This window comes from Somniosus microcephalus, chromosome 23, assembly GCF_052327205.1.
Source record: "Somniosus microcephalus isolate GS21.2 chromosome 23, FLI_Smic_1.0, whole genome shotgun sequence".
In the NCBI taxonomy this organism is placed as follows: Eukaryota; Metazoa; Chordata; class Chondrichthyes; order Squaliformes; family Somniosidae; genus Somniosus; species Somniosus microcephalus.
In genome coordinates this window covers 19,244,875-19,263,357 of record NC_141009.1, presented here as the reverse complement: position 1 = coordinate 19,263,357, position 18,483 = coordinate 19,244,875, and the positions used below count along the sequence as shown (strand labels likewise).

Here is an 18,483-nt window from a genome sequence, read left to right as displayed (position 1 = left end):
GAGGTGGACTCCTCCACACTGCTTACCATTGCCGAGAGGCTCTCGGGCACCCTTGCCATTGTACCTATCATCTCCGTGTGCATGCCCATCGCCCTTCTTCTATAGGTCTCCCCATCGAGGTCCTCATCTGAGTCCTGTGCAGCAGAACTCGCCTTCCAGGGAGCTGGCCCCCGAGCTTCCCTTTCCCCCTGGCATTGCTGTAGGCCACTCGTCCCCGGTGCCTCAACCTGTGCAGATCCCGCTACTATACTAGCCTCTAAAGAACATGTAGTGCCAGTATCTGAGCTGATGCCTGCGGGTGAGACATGCAGTGATGCGGTGTGTTCTTCCTCCTCCTCTTCTCCTGCCTCGCTCTCTACGGTGCCCTCAGGGACAGGCTGCTCTGGTGCTTGCTCATTATCTGAAAGCATAAAGGCACAAGAGTTGGGTTAAGGTGCGTGAGGGGAGGGGGGCAGGGAGAAATGCATGCATACAGCATGATTAGCTGGAAAGTGCGAAACGCTTGTGGGGTGAGAAGGAGTAGGGATGAGCATACCGTTGTTGTCCCCAAGAGGGTCAATGTCGCTGGTGGCCACGGTGCCCACCACCTGCCGCCCAATGATCTGCAGCACTATATTTTCCAGCGCAGACAGTGGTTGGGTGTTGGCTTGTCCCCCGCCTGTATGCTCCTGCTCCCTCCTGTTGTGAGTCACCTTGGCCTGCAAGAGAAAGGAATGTGTGTGAGAGTGTGGAGCAATGTGTTTGGTGATGTGCCTGCCATAGTTGAATAGCTGTCATTGTGTGCAAGGTGTGAGATGTGGGTGTGAATGTTGCTCGGTAGAGATTGTTGGTGAGAGATTGCTGGGGGTGTGGTGCTTTGGGCAGTGTGTGAAGAATGTGGTTCAGATGGTGGTATGTAGCATTTGTAGAAGCATTCACTCACCCTGACCACCTGAGTGAGGTCATTAAATTTCTTGCTGCACTGTGTGTGGATCCTGGGGACCACAGTGTTGCCCGAGACATGCTGCATTACCTCCCTCCACATGGTGCGGAAGACTTACAGCAAGGGCTTCCTGCCACTTGCCGGGTAGAGCACTGCCCTCTGTCTCTCCACAGCGAACACCAATGCCTCCAATGTTTGATCGCAGAATCTGCGGGCTCTCTCCCTGGGGCGTGGATCTGCCCTGAGTACAGCTTTTTCAGTCCTTCGGTTTCTTCTCCTTGACCCGCTGCTGCTTGCTGAGACAGCTGCACAATGCTGAGAATAAGGTTCTGCAGCATCAGTGAACCTCCCCTTTAAGAACTGGAAAAAGCCTGTGACAATCATGACTTGCGATTAGACTGCACCTGATATTGGTCCACCCTTTGAGTGTAACGCCAATGAGCTTGGATTGAATTAGCGCTCCAATCATTTCTTTGAGCAGTGAGCATGAATTTTGCGCGCAGTCTAAAGCATTAGCGCCTGGCGCTAATGCTCCAACTTTTCTAATTATACTGCCCATTCCTGGGCTATAATGAATTTCTAGCCCATTGAGTTATGTACTGCGAAACCTGTTGCCGCAGATTTTGCTGTCAAAGTAACGATGAGGCCAATGGAGCTCACTGTTATTTAAGCACAGATGGTACAGCAACTTCAGGCGAGGGGCAGATGCGCGGTTAAATGCCAATACCCTAAAGCTTCTGTCCGAATTGCGCCGCTCTGCTGCAGCATCTCACTGTCTAAGTCACCATTGAAATTAATTGAATGGCGTGAAGTTGCTATATTTACACGGTAGATACAAACTAAACTCACCACGGAAACTTAAGTCTTGACATTACAAGTGCAAGTACCCTTTTAATGACGTGATAAGTGTTAATTATTGGCAATCAACCTCTCTGGCACTGATAATTAACTATTGAAAGTGTGGAGTCTCATTCCTTCAGGTATTAATTGTTGAAGATTTTTTAAATGACAAATTTTAAAAAGGAATTAAAATTTATTTTTCCTGTCACTTTTCTCATGCTTAATCCAATCTTTCTTTCCCTCTCTATTTGTATTTCTGTACTTGATTTGACATTGAAGTCACCCACTCTAGTTTACACTTCCTTCTCCGTCGACCCATTATTTCTTTCACTTCATCACAGACAATCCTTCAATCTGATTGGTTAAGGAGTTATGCAGTTGCTTGCCCTGTTCGCTCAGGGTTTCCCTCACTGTGATGTTATCAGCTCACGCTTTCAACAACTTGCCACACAAAAAAATGATAAACCTAAATGTGCAAGGACAAGTCTAACTAACAGCAGACAGCGTTAGATGCCCTGGTACAGCAAAATCTAGGTCAAAGTATTTTGAATTAGCAGTCTCTACAAGCCTGAAATGACATGGGCATCAAAAGTACAGCAGTAAGAGGCAAGATAGCTTGGTATACATATAAATTACATACTTTTCAATTTGCCAGAGGCTTTTTTGCAGTAGACTATTCCTAAATTCAATTTGCAAGTAATGTTTATATTATAGCACCATCTTAAACATCGCTCCCTCCACCACTGGCGCACCGTGTCTGCAGTGTGTACCATCTACAAGATGCATTGCTGCAACTCGCCAAGGCTTCTTTGACAGTGCCTCCCAAACCCGCGACCTCTACCATCTAGAAGGACAAGGGCAGCAGGCGCATGGGAACACCATCACCTCTAAGTTCTCCTCCAAGACACACATTCCTGACTTGGAAGTATATCGTCGTTCCTTCATAATTGGTGGGTCAAAATTACAGAGCTCCCTACCTAACAGCACTGTGGGAGTACCTTCAACACACAGACTGCTGCAGTGCAAGAAGGCAGCTCACCACCACATTCTCAAGGATAATGAAGGATGGGCAATAAATGCTGGCCTTGCCAGCAACACCCACAATCCCATGAATGAATATTAAAAAAAATAGTATGCAGTATAGGTAGGGCTGGGAAGATTGCCAATCAGATCAGGTTACAGGCAGGATCAGGCTCCTGAAACAGTAAACAAATTTAGTTGTGTTGGGCATGTGTTCAACAGCTGCTAGCTATACAAATGGGGAGTGCAAGATTGACAGTAACTACATAGATTGTGCAAAGGACTAATGGGAAGAAAATGGATCAATGCCTGGAATTTCTTCCAACTGGTCGGAATGAATTTCATTATTAAATGTCCCAACCTGTTCAGATTTTTTTTATAGAAAGGTGATACATCTTTATGGCTTTTTCATCTCGGATCACACACCATCGGAAGATGAGAGGAACCAAATGACCAATCTGCTCCCAGGCCTTTTATATAGAATTTACAGCACAGAAACAGGCCATCCAGCCCAACAGGTCTATGCCACTGTTTATGCTCCACATGAGTCGCCTCCCACCTTACTTCATCTCATCCTATATCAACGTATCCTTCTATTCCTTTCTCCCTCATGTACTTATCTAGCATCCCTTTAAACGCATCAATGCTATTCACCTCAGCCACTGCATGGGAAGCAAATTCCACATTCTCACCACTCTGTGGATAAAGTCGTTTCTCTTTTCTAGAGAAAGGAGCCCCAGCTCATTCAGTCTTTCCTGATAATTGTACCGTGTGTTCTGGTGTCATCCTTGTAACTCTTTATTGCACTTTCTTCACTGCTTCTATATAGTTTTTGTAATATTGGGACCAGAACGGTCAACAGTACTGCAAGTGTGGTCTAACCAAAATTCTTTACAAGTTTAACATCACTTCCCGCTTTTGAAATCTGTTCCTTTAGAAATGAATCCCATTCTATTTCTCCACGGATGTTGCCTGGCCTGCTGAGTTTTTCCAGCATTGTGTTATTCCGGATTTCCAGCATCTGCAGTATTTTGCTATCGTTATAATGAATCCCAATGCTTTGTTTGCATTTTTGATGGCTTTGTTAACCTGCATTGGTACTTTGAATGATTTGTGAATCTGTACCCCTAGATCCCTTTGTGCTTCTATCCAAGTAGTTGGGCTCCTTATTCCTCCTACCAAAATGCACCACCTCACACTTCTCTACATTGAAATTAATTTGCCATTTGCACACCCATTCTGCAAAATTCATCTGAAAGTACATGAGCGAGAGCCCTGTGAGGATGTGACTGGCCTCACTACTCATCACCTCTCCACCGCAGACGTGACTAGCTGTGTGGGTGGAAGACTAGGTGTAAATCATTCCTAAACTGTGTTGCAGCCCGTTAGCATTCCAATGTCTGTAATGTGCCTAAAGTATGCATGAACTGATCAAACAATTACAAATTTTACATCAGCACTAATTTTGACCAGTCTATTGTTCCTGTAACTTGCAGTCATGTGAAAGTTTAGACATTTAGTATTGATCTGTTTGACCAGAGGCACAGCACAGACAAGCCTAATTCTGTCCCCACCCCACAATCACACAGTTTCCATTCTTAAAAAAGGGGAGGGGAATGACTCAGTCAAACTTGCTCCCTGTGGTAAGAAAACCAGGTTGCTCTTATTTAAGGATAGTATACAAACTGCCAAACATGCAATGGAGGAAACAAATCCATAACGGGACAAGTATAGGCAGGGAAAGTAATGCATACACCATAGCAGGAATCATACAATAAAAGGGATACAAAATAAGTGTATGTGTGTTGGAAAGTTGAAGTTACCACAGGGATTTGTGCTAGCATTGTGTTCTTTAAAATGATTAAAAGGGCATTTTCTATGAATGAGGAATAAAGACAAAATGTAAAGCTAGAGAGAATACCTCTTGACCCAGTTGGGAATGAAAATTCAACAGGTACATAAACTTAAAAAGGTTTCAACTTTACGATTAGAAATATAGAAGAGCAGGGGTAGGCCAATGAGATCATGGCTGATCATCCAAATTCAGTACCCTGTCCCTGCCTTCTCCCCATATCCCTTTAGTCTTAAGAAATATATCCAACTCCTTCTTGAATATATTTAATGAATTAGCCTCAACTGCCTTCTGTGGTAGAGAATTCCACAGGTTCACCACCACTCGGTGAGGAAATTCCTCATCTGTCCTAAATGGCTTACCCCTTATCCTTAGACTGTGACCCCTGCTTCTGGACTCCCCAGCCATCGGGAACATCCTTCCTGCATCAAGTCTGTTTAGTCCTGTTAGAATTTTATATGTTTCAATGAGATCCCCTCTCATTCGTCTAAACTCCAGCAAGTATAAGCCCAATCGACCCAATCTCTCCTCATACATCATTCCTGCCATCCCAGGCATCAGGCTGGTGAATCTTCGCTGCACTCCCTCCATGGCAAGAACAAAGAATACTGAGCAATATTGCTAAACTGTTCAACCTTGATAAATGCATGTCTAGTTCAAAGTTACCAGGCTATTCTTACTGAGTGGATTGAACTTTCAAATTAAAAGTGAAGATTCACCAGAGTATGAATACAGTACTTTGTATTTAAATAACTAGATATTTTGCCAATGAGATTGTGCCACTACCAAACTCAACTGTAAAAGGTCTTGCATTTGATTCCTGGTTAACCAGTTTCAGTCAGGGCCCTGGGAATGCTACTACACTTGCATCCATATACCCCTTTAATGCAGCAAAACTTCTCTCACCATTAGAGATAAATTAGGCAAGATAACCAAGAGCATGGGTGAAGCTGTAAAGAAGTTAAGAGTTTAGTGCAGGAGCTCTAGTGTAGGGCTAGGACAGTTGGAGGTTCTTCCAACAATGGTAGAATGGGACAGTGGGGAAAAGATGACATTTACAAGAAGTCAATTGGAAGACTGAAGGGCACAGCACTGTGGGAGTACCTTCAACACAGACTGCTGCTGTGCAAGAAGGCAGCTCACCACCACACTCAAGGACAATTAAGGATGGACAAAGTCAGAGGGGTTTGTAAACAAGGGCGAGGGGCAAGCAGAACCTGCTGTGGACAGGATACGGGCAGCTGATTGGGAGAGTTGATTTAGGGTGGAGCAAGGCTTGGGGAAAAAAAAAAATCAAGACTGGAGAAATGTTTAAGTAGCAGAGTTCAGCAATAATCGCAGAGGTCAAAATAAGTGTTCTTGAGCGAGGGAGAAGATAGATGACTTGAAGCTCAGCTCAGAGTCAAACAGAACATTGAGATTTTGCAGCCTCAGGTTCAAAGAGAATGGAGTCAGGGTCAATGAGTTTTTAGCAGGAGCTGAACAGAACGCCTTTGCAGTTGCTAATGTTAAACATAGAAAAATAGGAGTAGGCCATTCGAGCCTGCTCCACCATTCAATATCATGGCTGATCCTCTATCGCAATACCATATTCCTGCTCTCTCCCCATACCCCTTAAGATGGGAAAAAGGTCTTGCTCATCTAAGACTTGATGCCAGACAAGTAATTTGACAGTAGTTGTGGGAAGGTAGAGCTGGTGTTATAAATGTAAATATATCAGCTGACTCCATGCCTATGGATAAGATCGCCAGAGGAGCAGCATGTAAATTAGGACAGGGCCAAGGATGGATCCTTGGGGCATACCAAAGGTGTACGTTCAGGGTAGGGAAAAAACCATTGACAGATGTGCTGGCTGTGGATTGGGATCCACAAAAGTGGAACCAGGCAGGGACAGTCCCACAGAAATGTCATTGACTGTGAAAGTCCACAAATAAGTCAAGGAGTTGGTGACTTTGACCAGGGATTTAAACAGTGGCAGAAGATGCAAACAGAGCGGAGTAACAACAATGTGTTCAAGTACCCAAGAAGAAAGGGAGGTGGTAAGTGAGGGAGCAGCAGTTGGAGAATAATTGAGTCGAGAGAGTTTAGTGACAATTTGCAAGAGGGAAACCGAGCCGATACAAAAGCAGCAGCTTACATGAGCAAGTACCGGGGCAAGGAAAGTTAGTTGTGCAGCAAGAATTTGGTTTGGGAGGATCACCACCACCTCTCTCGACCTCTCCACAGTCTCTAAATTGTCAAACTGCTTACCCGACATCCAGTACTGGATGAGCAGAAATTTCCTCCAACTAAATATTGGGAAGACCGAAGCCAGTCTTTGGTCCCCACCACAAACTCCGATCCCTAGCCACTGACTCCCTCCCGCTTCCTGGTGACTGTCTGAAACTGAACCAGACTGTTTGTAACCTTGAGTGTCATATTTGACCAAGATGAGCTTCCAACCAGATACAGACGTCATCACCAAGACCGCCCATTTCTACCTCCAGAACATCACCCAACTCCGCCCTCAGCTCATCCGCTGCGGAAACCCTCATCCATGCCAGTGTTACCTCTAGACTTGACTATTCCAACTCTCTCCTGGCTGGCCTCCCACATTCTACCCTCCAAAAATTTGTCATCCAAAATTCAGCTGCCCGTGTCCTAACTCGCACCAAGTCCCGTTCACCCATCACCCCGTGCTCGCGGACCTACATTGGCCCCCGGTTAAGCAACAGATTTTAAAATTCTTAGCCTGGTTTTCAAATCCTTCCATGGCCTCACCCCTCCCCATCGCTAGTCTCCTTCAGCTGTACACCCCCCCCCGCACCCCCCCTCCAAGATATCCATGCTCCTCTAATTCTCGAGCATCCCTGATTTCAATCACTCCACCATTGGTTGCTGTGCCTTCCGCTACCAAGACGCTAAGCTCTGGACCTCAATCCCTCTTAAGAAGCTCCTTAAAATTTACCTCTTTGACTAAGCCTGCCCCAGTAGCTCCGTAATGTGACTCGGTGTCAAATTTTGTTTTAGAACACTCCTGTGAAGCGCCTTGGGACGTTCTGCTACATTAAAGGCGCTATAAATAAAATTTATTGTTGTAAAAAAAAAGCTACTGTTTGAACTCCTGACAGTTAGCCAGGAATCTATGAAGATTGGAAGCAAAATAGCACTGGCTCAATGTTAGTTACCTAGTGGTCAAAAATACCTGGTGACTCAAGGGGCTTGGAGGTACATAGAACCATGCCACATTTGGAGGTGCAACCATTAGGAGAAAAGGACAATTAAAATGCCACGAATGCAGTGTTTCACAAGCTTCAGGACCACCTGTCTTACAGGAAGTTCTTGTTGCTGTATTTAACTTTTTTTTTTTTTTAAACTGATGAGAGTGAAGTCTGCATCCCACTTTGCTGCAGCCTCTTATTGTAGCATAAAAATTCAAGCTACAGGGTTTGAAATTTGTCCAAGCTGATAATTTATGAAAAGTTGTCAAAAAAAAAGTAAGAGGCAACTCAGGGGGGTTTGCCAACTTCCATCATTTATTCCACAAATCCCAATTTCAGTGCCATTTGGCTACAACTCAACCTGGCATGAATAGTTTCTTTTCCAAGTACTTTTTAAGTATATACTGCATTGCCAGGGCACTGCACACATCTAGCTCCTTATCTGCCACATTAAGGAATGTCAATTAACAACTGTTTAGAGGCAGGAGGATCATATGTAGTTACATTCTTAAAAAGAGTACAAGGACAAATTAACTAGATACAGGTACTTTATTTACAAATATTCAGATTAATAGCATTTTGTTCCATCAAATGAAAGGTACAGCAGTTCAAAGTAATTTTCTGTCACAGATATAAACAAGACCTACTGTAAGCTGTTCAGGAGTAGTTCAGATCTCATACCACCTAATAACTAAAGCAAATTTAGAATGAAACACCTTGCCAAATCCCTGCATGTTGTATCTGCAGGCCGTGGTCCCTGGGTAACACCTCGCTGAAGCAAAGGCTTAACATTGTAACCAAGACAAGAGACTCCTAACCATAATGCCTTTGACAATACTCCCATATACTCAACAAAAAGGCTCACATTCTTAAAATTAATAGCAAGACACTACAAACAAGGGACAGTGCACAAATTGACAATTTCCAATATATTGCAGATTCCAGTTTTGGCCTTCCCACAACATTTCTGTACAGGATCCCATTTTTCTACAAGGGTGTGAGGATTTTCAACTGCTCGTGTCCATATTATGGGGGATTTGAACATAATTAATTTCTTGATAGAAATAATGCTTAAATAGTACAGACCCATTTTATACACAAACTGAAGATGCAGATCAATAATCAGCATTCTCACCACAATTATGCCGCCCGAGGCAAACGTGCTGAATCACCATTTGAAATTTAAACTACTTTCATCCCTTGAAATAAAGTTAGGTCAGAATCACCCTACCCCAAAGTGTTTAATACAATGAACAACATTTTTTAAAATAAAACTCTCCCTTAAAGTCTGCTTTGTGAATGGAATTTGGCTATCCAGTTCATCAAGGACAATTGCACCTAAATGTGTCGAGTAAAAAAGCACATGTACGCATTCATTCACCCAGTCTGTTTTTGAATGATGTAAGGCAGTAAATACAGCCATAAATGCAAGACATCTACAGAGAACATTACACGGTCGATTGCACAACAACAGGATTATTAACGGTAGAGATTTTCCACAGTGCAATGATGGAACAAGAAGATGAGAGAATACGAAACTCAACTAGTGTTAAAGTACTGCTTGTTTTGTTTCTTTTTAAAATGTGATTATATCCACTCTGTGCTTAAAGGGGCAACATGGTCACTTAGATTGTACTGTACAAACTGGTACTTTTCTTATAGTGCCAGTAATCAATTTGTTTCTTCATTAAAATCATATACACAGATGTATTTAAATGTTAGTTCAGTTCCTTCAAATTTTATACATATTTACGTATGTCAATAAATGTAAAGAATAAAATGACAAAAAGCACACTAAAGCCTTCTTTTGCGTCTTAAGGAGGGAAAGATGAGTAATAGCCATTTCCCTGTGCAAGGTTAAGACAAGAGCTGGAATTAGAACCCCATGAAAACATGTAACTGGGTGGGGAACTTATGAACAGCAACAAGCACACTCTACACGTTACAGACACCCTATCCGGTTTGAGTTGGATGTCAGTTCACAGTCAAAGAACCTCTCAGTAACTTTGAACAGCATAGACAACAGTTGTATGGCAGAACAGGAGGGTTTTTACTGTACAATATTTTTTTTTGAATGAACAGCAAGGTTATGTCTGTAGCCCCTGTGAGGGGGGGGGGGGGGGGGGGGGGGGAGAAATGGAATTAGGCAATGTCAGCATGACGTTTAGCTGACAGGGGCACTGAAATCAGATCACAGATCGAGGGATGATGATGAGGAACTACCACAAGAACGAGTAAGAAAATATTTCAATTCTAAATTCCATGCAGGAGAGGTTTTATTACTCTACTCATTTTCCTTGTAACCTGATAAACATCTACGGTGGTTTAGCGAAGAGCCATTTATCATTGTGTTAAACTGTTGTCACAGCAGCAAAATTTATCCTGTCAGATTATCAGCAGACGAGGAGGCAGCTAGAAATACTGCTTTGACAAAGACACAAGAGAAAGATGTGAAAGGTCAAGAGGTTGGCTGGCTGAAGATCACTAGCAGCCGCAGCCTTCTCTCTGGGGTTGGGGTTCACTGATTAGTCGGCCACCCTGAGGAGCGGAGGGTTTGTGCTGTACTCCAGATTCAGCAGCATTGAGATCCAGGCTGCCGTCCTGTATGTTCTGGTAGATTTTCTTGGCAGCCTCCAGGAATGCATCCTCAACATTCTCACCTCTAGGAACAAAAGGAAGAGTAATTTTTATTTACTGTAGCTTAATTAATAGATATTCAATGCGATCAAGCAGAATACTGGCCCCTACTGAAAACACGGCCTTGTCATATCCATACATTTAGTATCTAGTGTCCAAAGCCCCAGTGACTGCAGTCACTTGCTGATTTTACAAAACCAGCCCAAAAATATTTTTCACTGAAAAGGCTGCCAAGAACATACAAAATCCTCCCCAATGTGAAAAAAAATTGAGCGGTGATTCTGTTGAACTCAAATTGTCTGTTCCGTTCACGTTAGGGAAAGGAATGCATCAATACAATTAAGGTTAAAAAAAAAAGCAGCCTCAATAGAATGAGATTCACTTTAAATGAAGTCAAGAAATGACACCTCTGCTATGCCAGTTTAAGACAGGAACAGCAGCAGGGAAGCCACACTAAAGTCAGTAAGCCTTACACTCATTCATGAATTTTAAGTGGAACTATTCACAAAGACCCATGAACTAGATTTGCTTTCAGTGATTGATGTCAAGAAGCACACTTACGTTTTTGCACTTGCTTCAAGGAATAGCAGACCTGTAGCAAAGTAACAGTAAAACTTTAGAAGCAGCAAAAAGTTCTACCGACAAGACTTGAGGTTAAAAATTAAACTTCACTGGTTACAAGGACCACAGACCAATTCAACAAATGTATCTAAAATCCCACAATAATTAAATTTTAAGCCACAACATGGTTCTTAAAACATCCAACACCATCTTGTTGTTATAAAGAATGATTCTACTCTACAACACTGATCTGAGGCCTGCCGTCATGGGGTGTTGGGAGGAGAAAGAGGCAGAGGGAGGAAGAGAGACTGGGCCAGGGAAAATGCAGGTGACTCATTACTCAACTTTAGTGCATTCAGGAGTGAAATGTAGATCTGACTCCCAAGTTGTATGGTTATTCCTTGTGGAAGAGAATGTAACGACGAGATAGCATTCCACGTTGCAACCACATTACAAAGTTTAAACTAGTAAAGTGGTGGTCTTGCTCTCCCAATGACAGCAGTTCCTCCCCCCACCAACACATTTGCAAGTGGACCAACTCACGATGGTACAGTGAAGATTAGCCACACCAACAGCAATACAAGACAAACTGTACATGCTATTCAATGATCTGAGTCTACCACAAGAAACCAAATCAGATTTACTCAGATTACAGATTCAGCTTAAACTTCAACACCAAAAGAACCATTTTAGTCTCACTTTAAAAAAAAAACAGCTAAGCAGTGGAACCAGTTACAGCCACAAAGAATTACCACTATTTTGAAAATAAATTTGTTAGCTGGATGTTAAAAAAATGCTGGCAGGAATTTTATGCTTAAAAAAGTTTTAATGTCCTTTAAGACACTCCTTAAAACCTACCTCTGTCACCTGCCCTAATTTATCCTTGTGGCTCAGTGTCCAATTTTTCCTGTCTTATAATACTCCTGTGCAGTGCCTTGGGACGTTTTACTACGTTAAAGGTGTTATATAAACACAGGTTGTTGTTGTAATATTTGGGGTGCATACAGGGAGCCTCCAGGGTTTATGAAAACAGCATTATAGCTCAGAGGGGTCTTATACAATGAGGATTTACAGTTTTGGATTCATATCATTAACTATTACCCACATAAAAGCACCTAGTTAATAAAAGAACAGACCACCTAGTTAATAATAACAGACCCATCTTAAATTTATTAGTAAATGGGTTTAAAACAGGTAATGACAGCTGCTTTACAATTCGTATGGAGCAAGTCCTCACAATCTGATCCACTTCCACCATCCAACCAAACCCTGCTCCTTCCTCAGACATTGAAATGATTAATAAATATCTGCATCTACAGCTTTGAAGTCATTTAGCAGTAGGAATAGCAGCCTGGATAGACTCAAAACAATACTGAAGAGCTTTGGGATTATCCCACATCTTTCCCTTCCCAGTTTTGACCTCTTCTGAAGGCACGGACTCTTGCTGGAGTACAGTTCCATTTTAAATTAAAAATATGGTTGCAACCAAGGCATTCACAAATATCAATTGTATTTTAAACTATCGAACTTGTGAAATCAGAATGAAAAGCTACACTGCATTTGGTTCTGTAAATGGACAGCACCCAAGCCACAATGAAAACCAGCGGCACACACACTGTTGGGTAAATTAAATGAAAATAAGGAGTTTTCAGGCTCACCAGAACTTCCCTTACCCATTTATCTAACTTTAGACGGTAAAGCACCAACATGACATGAATCATCCAGAATTTCAGGTAAGGTTAATGAGCATTTAGAAATTCATTAAATTAGTCAAGGATAACCAACCAATTTGTTAAAGGCAAAGTGTTTACAAATGTGTGCGTGCGTGCGCGCTGAGGAGGATGCCGAGAAACTCCAGGATGATTTGGACAGGTTGGGTGATTGGGCAGAAGCAATATAACGTGGATAAATGTGAGGTTATCTACTTTGGTGTCAAAAACAGGAAGGCAGATTATCTGAATGGCAATAGATTGGGCTAACCAAGTTAGTAACAATACTGTGGAGGAATTCCTGGAGTGTATACAGGATGGTTTCCTGGACCAATATGTCAAGCAACCAACTAGAGATCAGGCCATCTTAGACTGGGTATTAATGTAATGAGAAAGGATTAATTAGCAATCTTGTGCGAGGCCCCTTGGGGCAGAGCGTTCATAATATGATCGAATTCTTCATTAAGATGGAGAGTGAAGTAGCTGACTCAGACTAGGGTCCTGAATTTAAAAAAAGGAAACTACGATGGTATGAGGCACGAGTTGGCTAGGATGGATTGGGGAACGTTACTTAAAGGGTTGACGGTGGATAGGCAAACATTTAAAGATCGCATGGATGAACTAAATTGTTCATCCCTGTTTGGCATAAAAATAAAACAAAAAAGGTGACTCAACTGTGGCTAACAAGGGAAATTAGAGATAGCATAAGATCCAAGGAGAGGACATATAATTTGGCCAGAAAAAGCAGCAGACTTGAGGATTAGGAGTTTAGGATTCGGCAAAAGGAGGACAAAAGGATTAATTAAGAGGGGGAAAAGAGTATGAGAGTAAGCTTGCAGGGAACATAAAAACTGACTGTAAAAGCTTCTATAGATACGTGAAGAGAAAAAGATTGGTGAAGTCAAGCGTAGGTCCCTTGCAGTCAGAATCAGGGGACTTCATAATGGGGAACAAAGAAATGGCAGACCAATTAAATACATACTTTGGTTCTGTCTTCACAAAGGAGGACACAAATAACCTCCCAGAGATGTCCGGGAACATGGGGTCTAATGAAAGGGGAGGAACTGAATGAAATCAGTATCTGTAGGGAAATTGATGGGATTGAAGGCCGATAAATCCCCAGGGCCTGATAATCTACATCCTAGGGTACTTAAGGAAGTGGCCCTAGAAATAGCAGATGCATTGCTGGTCATCTTCCAAAATTCTAGAGCCTCTCGAACAGTTCCCATGGATTGGAGGGTAGCTAACGTAACCCCACTATTCAAAAAAGGTGGTAGAGGGAAAACAGGGAATTATAGGCCGGAAAGCCAGACATTGGTAGTGTGGAAAATGCTAGAGTCCATTACCAAAGATGTAATAGCAGAGCACTTGGAAAACAGTGACAGGATCAGACAACGTCAACATGGATTTACAAAAAAGGTAAATCGTGCTTGACTAATCTACTGGAATTTTTTTGAGGATGTAACTGGTAGGATAAGGGAAAGCCAGTGGATGTGGTGTATTTGGACTTTCAGAAGGCTTTCGATAAGGTCTCACATAAGAGATTAGCATGTAAAGTTAAAGCACATGGGATTGGGGGTAAGGTACTGATTTGGATAGAGAACTGGTTGGCAGACAGGAAGCAAAGAGTTGGAATAAACGGGTCTTTCTCAGAGTGGCAGGCAGTGACTAGTGGGGCACCACAGGGATCGGTGCTAGGACCCCAGCTGTTCACAATATATATTAATGATCTAGACGCGGGAACTAGATGTAATATCTCCAAGTTTGCAGACGACAAAGCTGGGTGGGCGTGTGTGCCATGAAGAGGATGCCAAGAAACTCCAGTATGATTTGGACAGGTTGGGTGATTATACTGCATCTGCCCAATGTGGATAAATGGGTTATCCACTTTGGGGGCAAAAACAGGAAGGCAGATTATCTGAACGGCAATAGATTGGGAGAAGGGGAAGTGCAACAAGACCTGGGTGTCCTTGTGCACCAGTCGCTGAAGGTAAGCATGCAGGTGGTTAAGGTGGCAAATGGTATGTTGGCCTTCATAGGGGAGAGGATTCGAGTACAGGAGCAAGGATGTCTTGCTGCAGTTGTACAGGGCCTTGGTGAGACCACACCTTGAGTATTGTGTGCAGTTTTGGTCACCTTATCTGAGTAGGGACGTTCTTGCCATGGAGGGAGTGCAGCGAAGATTCACCAGACTGACACCTGGGATGGCAGGAATGACTTACGGAGGAGAGATTGGGTCGATTGGGCTTATATTCGCTGGAGTTTAGAAGAATGAGAGGGGATTGCATTGAAACTTATACATTTCTAACAGGACTAGACAGACTAGATGCAGGAAGGAGGTTCGCAACGGCAGGGGAGTCCAGAACCAGGGGTCAGTCTAAAGATAAGGGGTAAGCCATTTAGGACAGAGATGGAGGAAGAATTTCTTCACCCAGAGTGTGGTGAACCTGTGGAATTCTCTCCCACAGAAAGCAGTTAGGCCAATTCATTAAATATATTCAAGAAGGAGTTAGATATATTTCTTAAGGCTAAAGGGTTCAAGGGATATGGGGAGAAAGCAGGGACAGGGTACTGAATTTGGATGATCAGTCATGATCTCATTAAATGGCGGAGCAGGCTCGAGGGGCCGAATGGCCTACTCCTGCTCCTATCTTCTATGTTTCTATGTAACATGAAAGGAGGGGGGTTGGCAGTGATGAAGACTGTAAAGACTAAGGAAGACTGGTTAGTAGAATGGGCATAGGTGGCAGCTGCAAATTTAACATGGGATAAAATGTGAGGCAATACATGGAGAGGAGGTACAGGAACATACAGACACTGCAGGTGTGGATGAACAGAGACTTCAAATAATTAAAGCCATAAAAAAGGGCAACAGAATTGAGTTTTATAAATAGGGGCTATGGAGTATATAATAAATTTGTATGTAATATTGGTTTGGTATTGTATGCAGTTTGACATCCTATTATAGAAAAAACATTAAAGCCTTAGTGAGCATACAGCATAGATTCACCAGTATCATGCCAGGGATGGGAAATTATAGTTATGAAGAGACACACGAGATACTGGGACTATTTCCACTGGAGCAGAGAAGGCCAAGGAGGTTCAATAGAGGTTTTTAAAATTATGAAGAGTTTTTATAAAATGACTATTTCCTCTGGTTGGGGAAGTCAATGATAAAGGGTCTTCAGTTTAAAATAGTCAGTGAGGAGAGAGGTTAAAATAAAAAGGTCTTTCTGCAGCGGGCTGTTAGGAGCATGCTTTGGTCCAAGTGGTTCAAGCAGACCAATGCATTTAAAGGAAAATTGGGTAAATATTTGAAGCAGAGGAAGATACAAGATGAGTTTTGGATTGCTCTAGCAAACAGCTGGCAGCTACAATGGGCCAAGCTGCCTCCTTCTGTTCAGGAAATATTAATGGAATACAGTTAAAGCTGCCACTATACATTTTGTTGCCGACACAGTGGAAAATTTTACTAAGACTCGTATCCTGAGCATATACCGTTCAGTGTCTTTTCTGAATGATCTGAGTTTACTTATAACCAGACCATGGATAAGTCATACTGTGCTGGAAAATGGCACGGCACCAAAATCTTCAATGCATACACTCTGGAATCTCATGCTTGGCAAGGAACTGGAGATAATCTCAGCCGATGATTCACTTGCTTTAGTAAACAACTTTAATACAAACCATTTCCTAGACATATTTGGTTACTATTTTGTGCAGTGCCCAATGGATAAATGTGTTCTAGCAGGAGTCATACTTAGAAAGGCTCTCCAAGACCAAGTAAAACCACATCAATGCTCCTTAACCTTCACTATTTCAGGACTAGAGTTATTCAGGGCAGTTTCACATTTTCTTTGATGGTTGTATAATCTTTTTTAAAGGGTTGCTCAAAGAACAGGAACAGCATAATTGTTACTGAAACAGTTCAACCCAATCGTAACTTCCCATTCTACGTTACAAGAACCAGGTTGATATCAAACTGCCATCTTCCCAAGTCTTAAAATACAAAACCTTTATACTCTCACTTCCTCGAGTCTGATGTAATTTATACCGGGATGCATGAGCCAAGCAACTTCCTTCACTACAAAGTGAAGATTCAGTGGAATTTTACAAAGTTTTAGCCTGTGTTCAATGTCTGGTATCTCGAAACGAAGAAATCAGGACTAGAAAAATCAGTTCATTATAGCTTCTTTTCTATAACCGATGACAGTTGAAAGGAATGAGCAATACAATTTAAAAATGAGCAGGAAATAGAAACATCGAAGATAGGAGCAGTAGGTCATTCGGCCCCTCAAGCCTACTCCGCCATCCAATGCAATCATGGCTGATCATCCAAATTCAATACCCGGTCCCTGCTTTCTCCCCATACCCCTTGATCCCTTTAGCCTCAAGTGCTTTATTTTTTTGCAGACTTTCTTTCCTCTTCACTTTTCTGCGTATTCCCACACCACGCGTCATTCCCAGTTGAAAAGGCAAGTCGCCTACTTCCAAATGTTATTCTGAAGCCAACCACGAGGAGGTACACAAGTGGCCGAAGGAGGTGGTGAAGCAGCCGACCTCTGCAAAATGGCACAGCTGACAGCTCAGCCTTTGGAGGACAACATGTGAACTGGCGTTCTACCTCTTTGTAGGACAGCAAGTTATGAGGCTTGCCTACATTGAGATCAAGCACTTAATCCCCAGCAAAAAAAAAAAGCTTGCAATGAATATAGAGCCAAAGCAAGGGGAAAGAGAGAACGGAAGAAAAGGACAGAGGAAAAAACATTTCCACCGAGCACGAGGAATTTATTTGCACAGCGGTATTTGAAATCTTCCTTTTGGTAGAGTTTATGCAAGTTATCTTAAGGTAAAGGGGAAAACAAAAATAAAACCTGCACCACTTTTAGATTCCAGAATTCACTGCAAGGCCACGGTGTTAAAGAATATGCCCAGATAGAGAGGATGCAAGCCTGAAGGGGCAACTAAAAAAGAAAAACACAAAACCCCCCAGCCCACAGAAGTATGTCAGTAGCAAATGAGAAAAATGCTATGAATATTTTTTTTTTTTTTTTTGGAATAGTGGTATATTCACCAACTCGGAAGTATCAAACATTAATGAGTCAACATAAAAAGGCATTGAAAGGGAAGCATATTCTATTGAATTTTATGTTACCCCATTGATGAGTGTGACTGACTGCAGACACCACTCAGACTCCCATAACAGAGCTCCACTCAAACCATCAGATACTTTGTCTGAACCTCGCCTTTGCAGAAGGTTAAGGAATTATGCAGCAATTCAGTCGAATTTATATTTCATTCCCCTTGCGCAGAAACATTTATTCAGATCAAGTAACTGAATTTGGGACACCTCCACAGAGCCTCCCCATCAATTGTTGTTTTGCAAAGACTAAAATCAGCATGCCAAGACATTCTGCAGCCAGGAAACCTACCATTTTCTTCAGCAAACTGTTTGGCTTCTTCGTACGTTACATCTCGTTGAGCTTCGAGATCTGCCTTATTTCCTATAAGAATAATCACCTGTGAACAGAAAACAAAGTAAACATTGCAGATTTCCGCCAGCTCATTTTAATCTGTCCAAGTTGGTTTGAGCGGTGCAAAAATAAAAAGTGGCAGTACTACAAACTGGAGGCTTGTTTGGTTACAATACTGGCTTTATACAGAAGTGGATTTAAACTGATGTACTGACTGTGCTGGTATAGTCAACAAGGAGATTTGCCTGTACTAAAAATAGTATATACT

At 42.4% G+C, this 18,483-nt stretch overlaps 1 protein-coding gene across 5 annotated transcripts in view; it reads right to left on the bottom strand.

Annotated features, from left to right (window-relative positions):
• Window positions 1–8,369: 8,369 nt before the first annotated feature.
• The window catches only part of LOC147101713 (ras-related protein Rab-14), a 41,270-nt gene continuing 31,156 nt past the window's right edge, over window positions 8,370–18,483 (bottom strand). For all 5 annotated transcript variants that reach the window (XM_085965549.1, XM_085965548.1, XM_085965551.1 and 2 more), the window contains 3 exons: window positions 18,174–18,261; window positions 11,033–11,063; window positions 8,370–10,496 (listed from right to left, as the gene is read on the bottom strand). In XM_085965549.1, coding sequence (XP_085821675.1) covers window positions 10,319–10,496; window positions 11,033–11,063; window positions 18,174–18,261 — 297 coding nt within the window. In that variant the 3' untranslated portion in view covers window positions 8,370–10,318. The remainder of the gene's footprint in view (window positions 10,497–11,032; window positions 11,064–18,173; window positions 18,262–18,483) is intronic.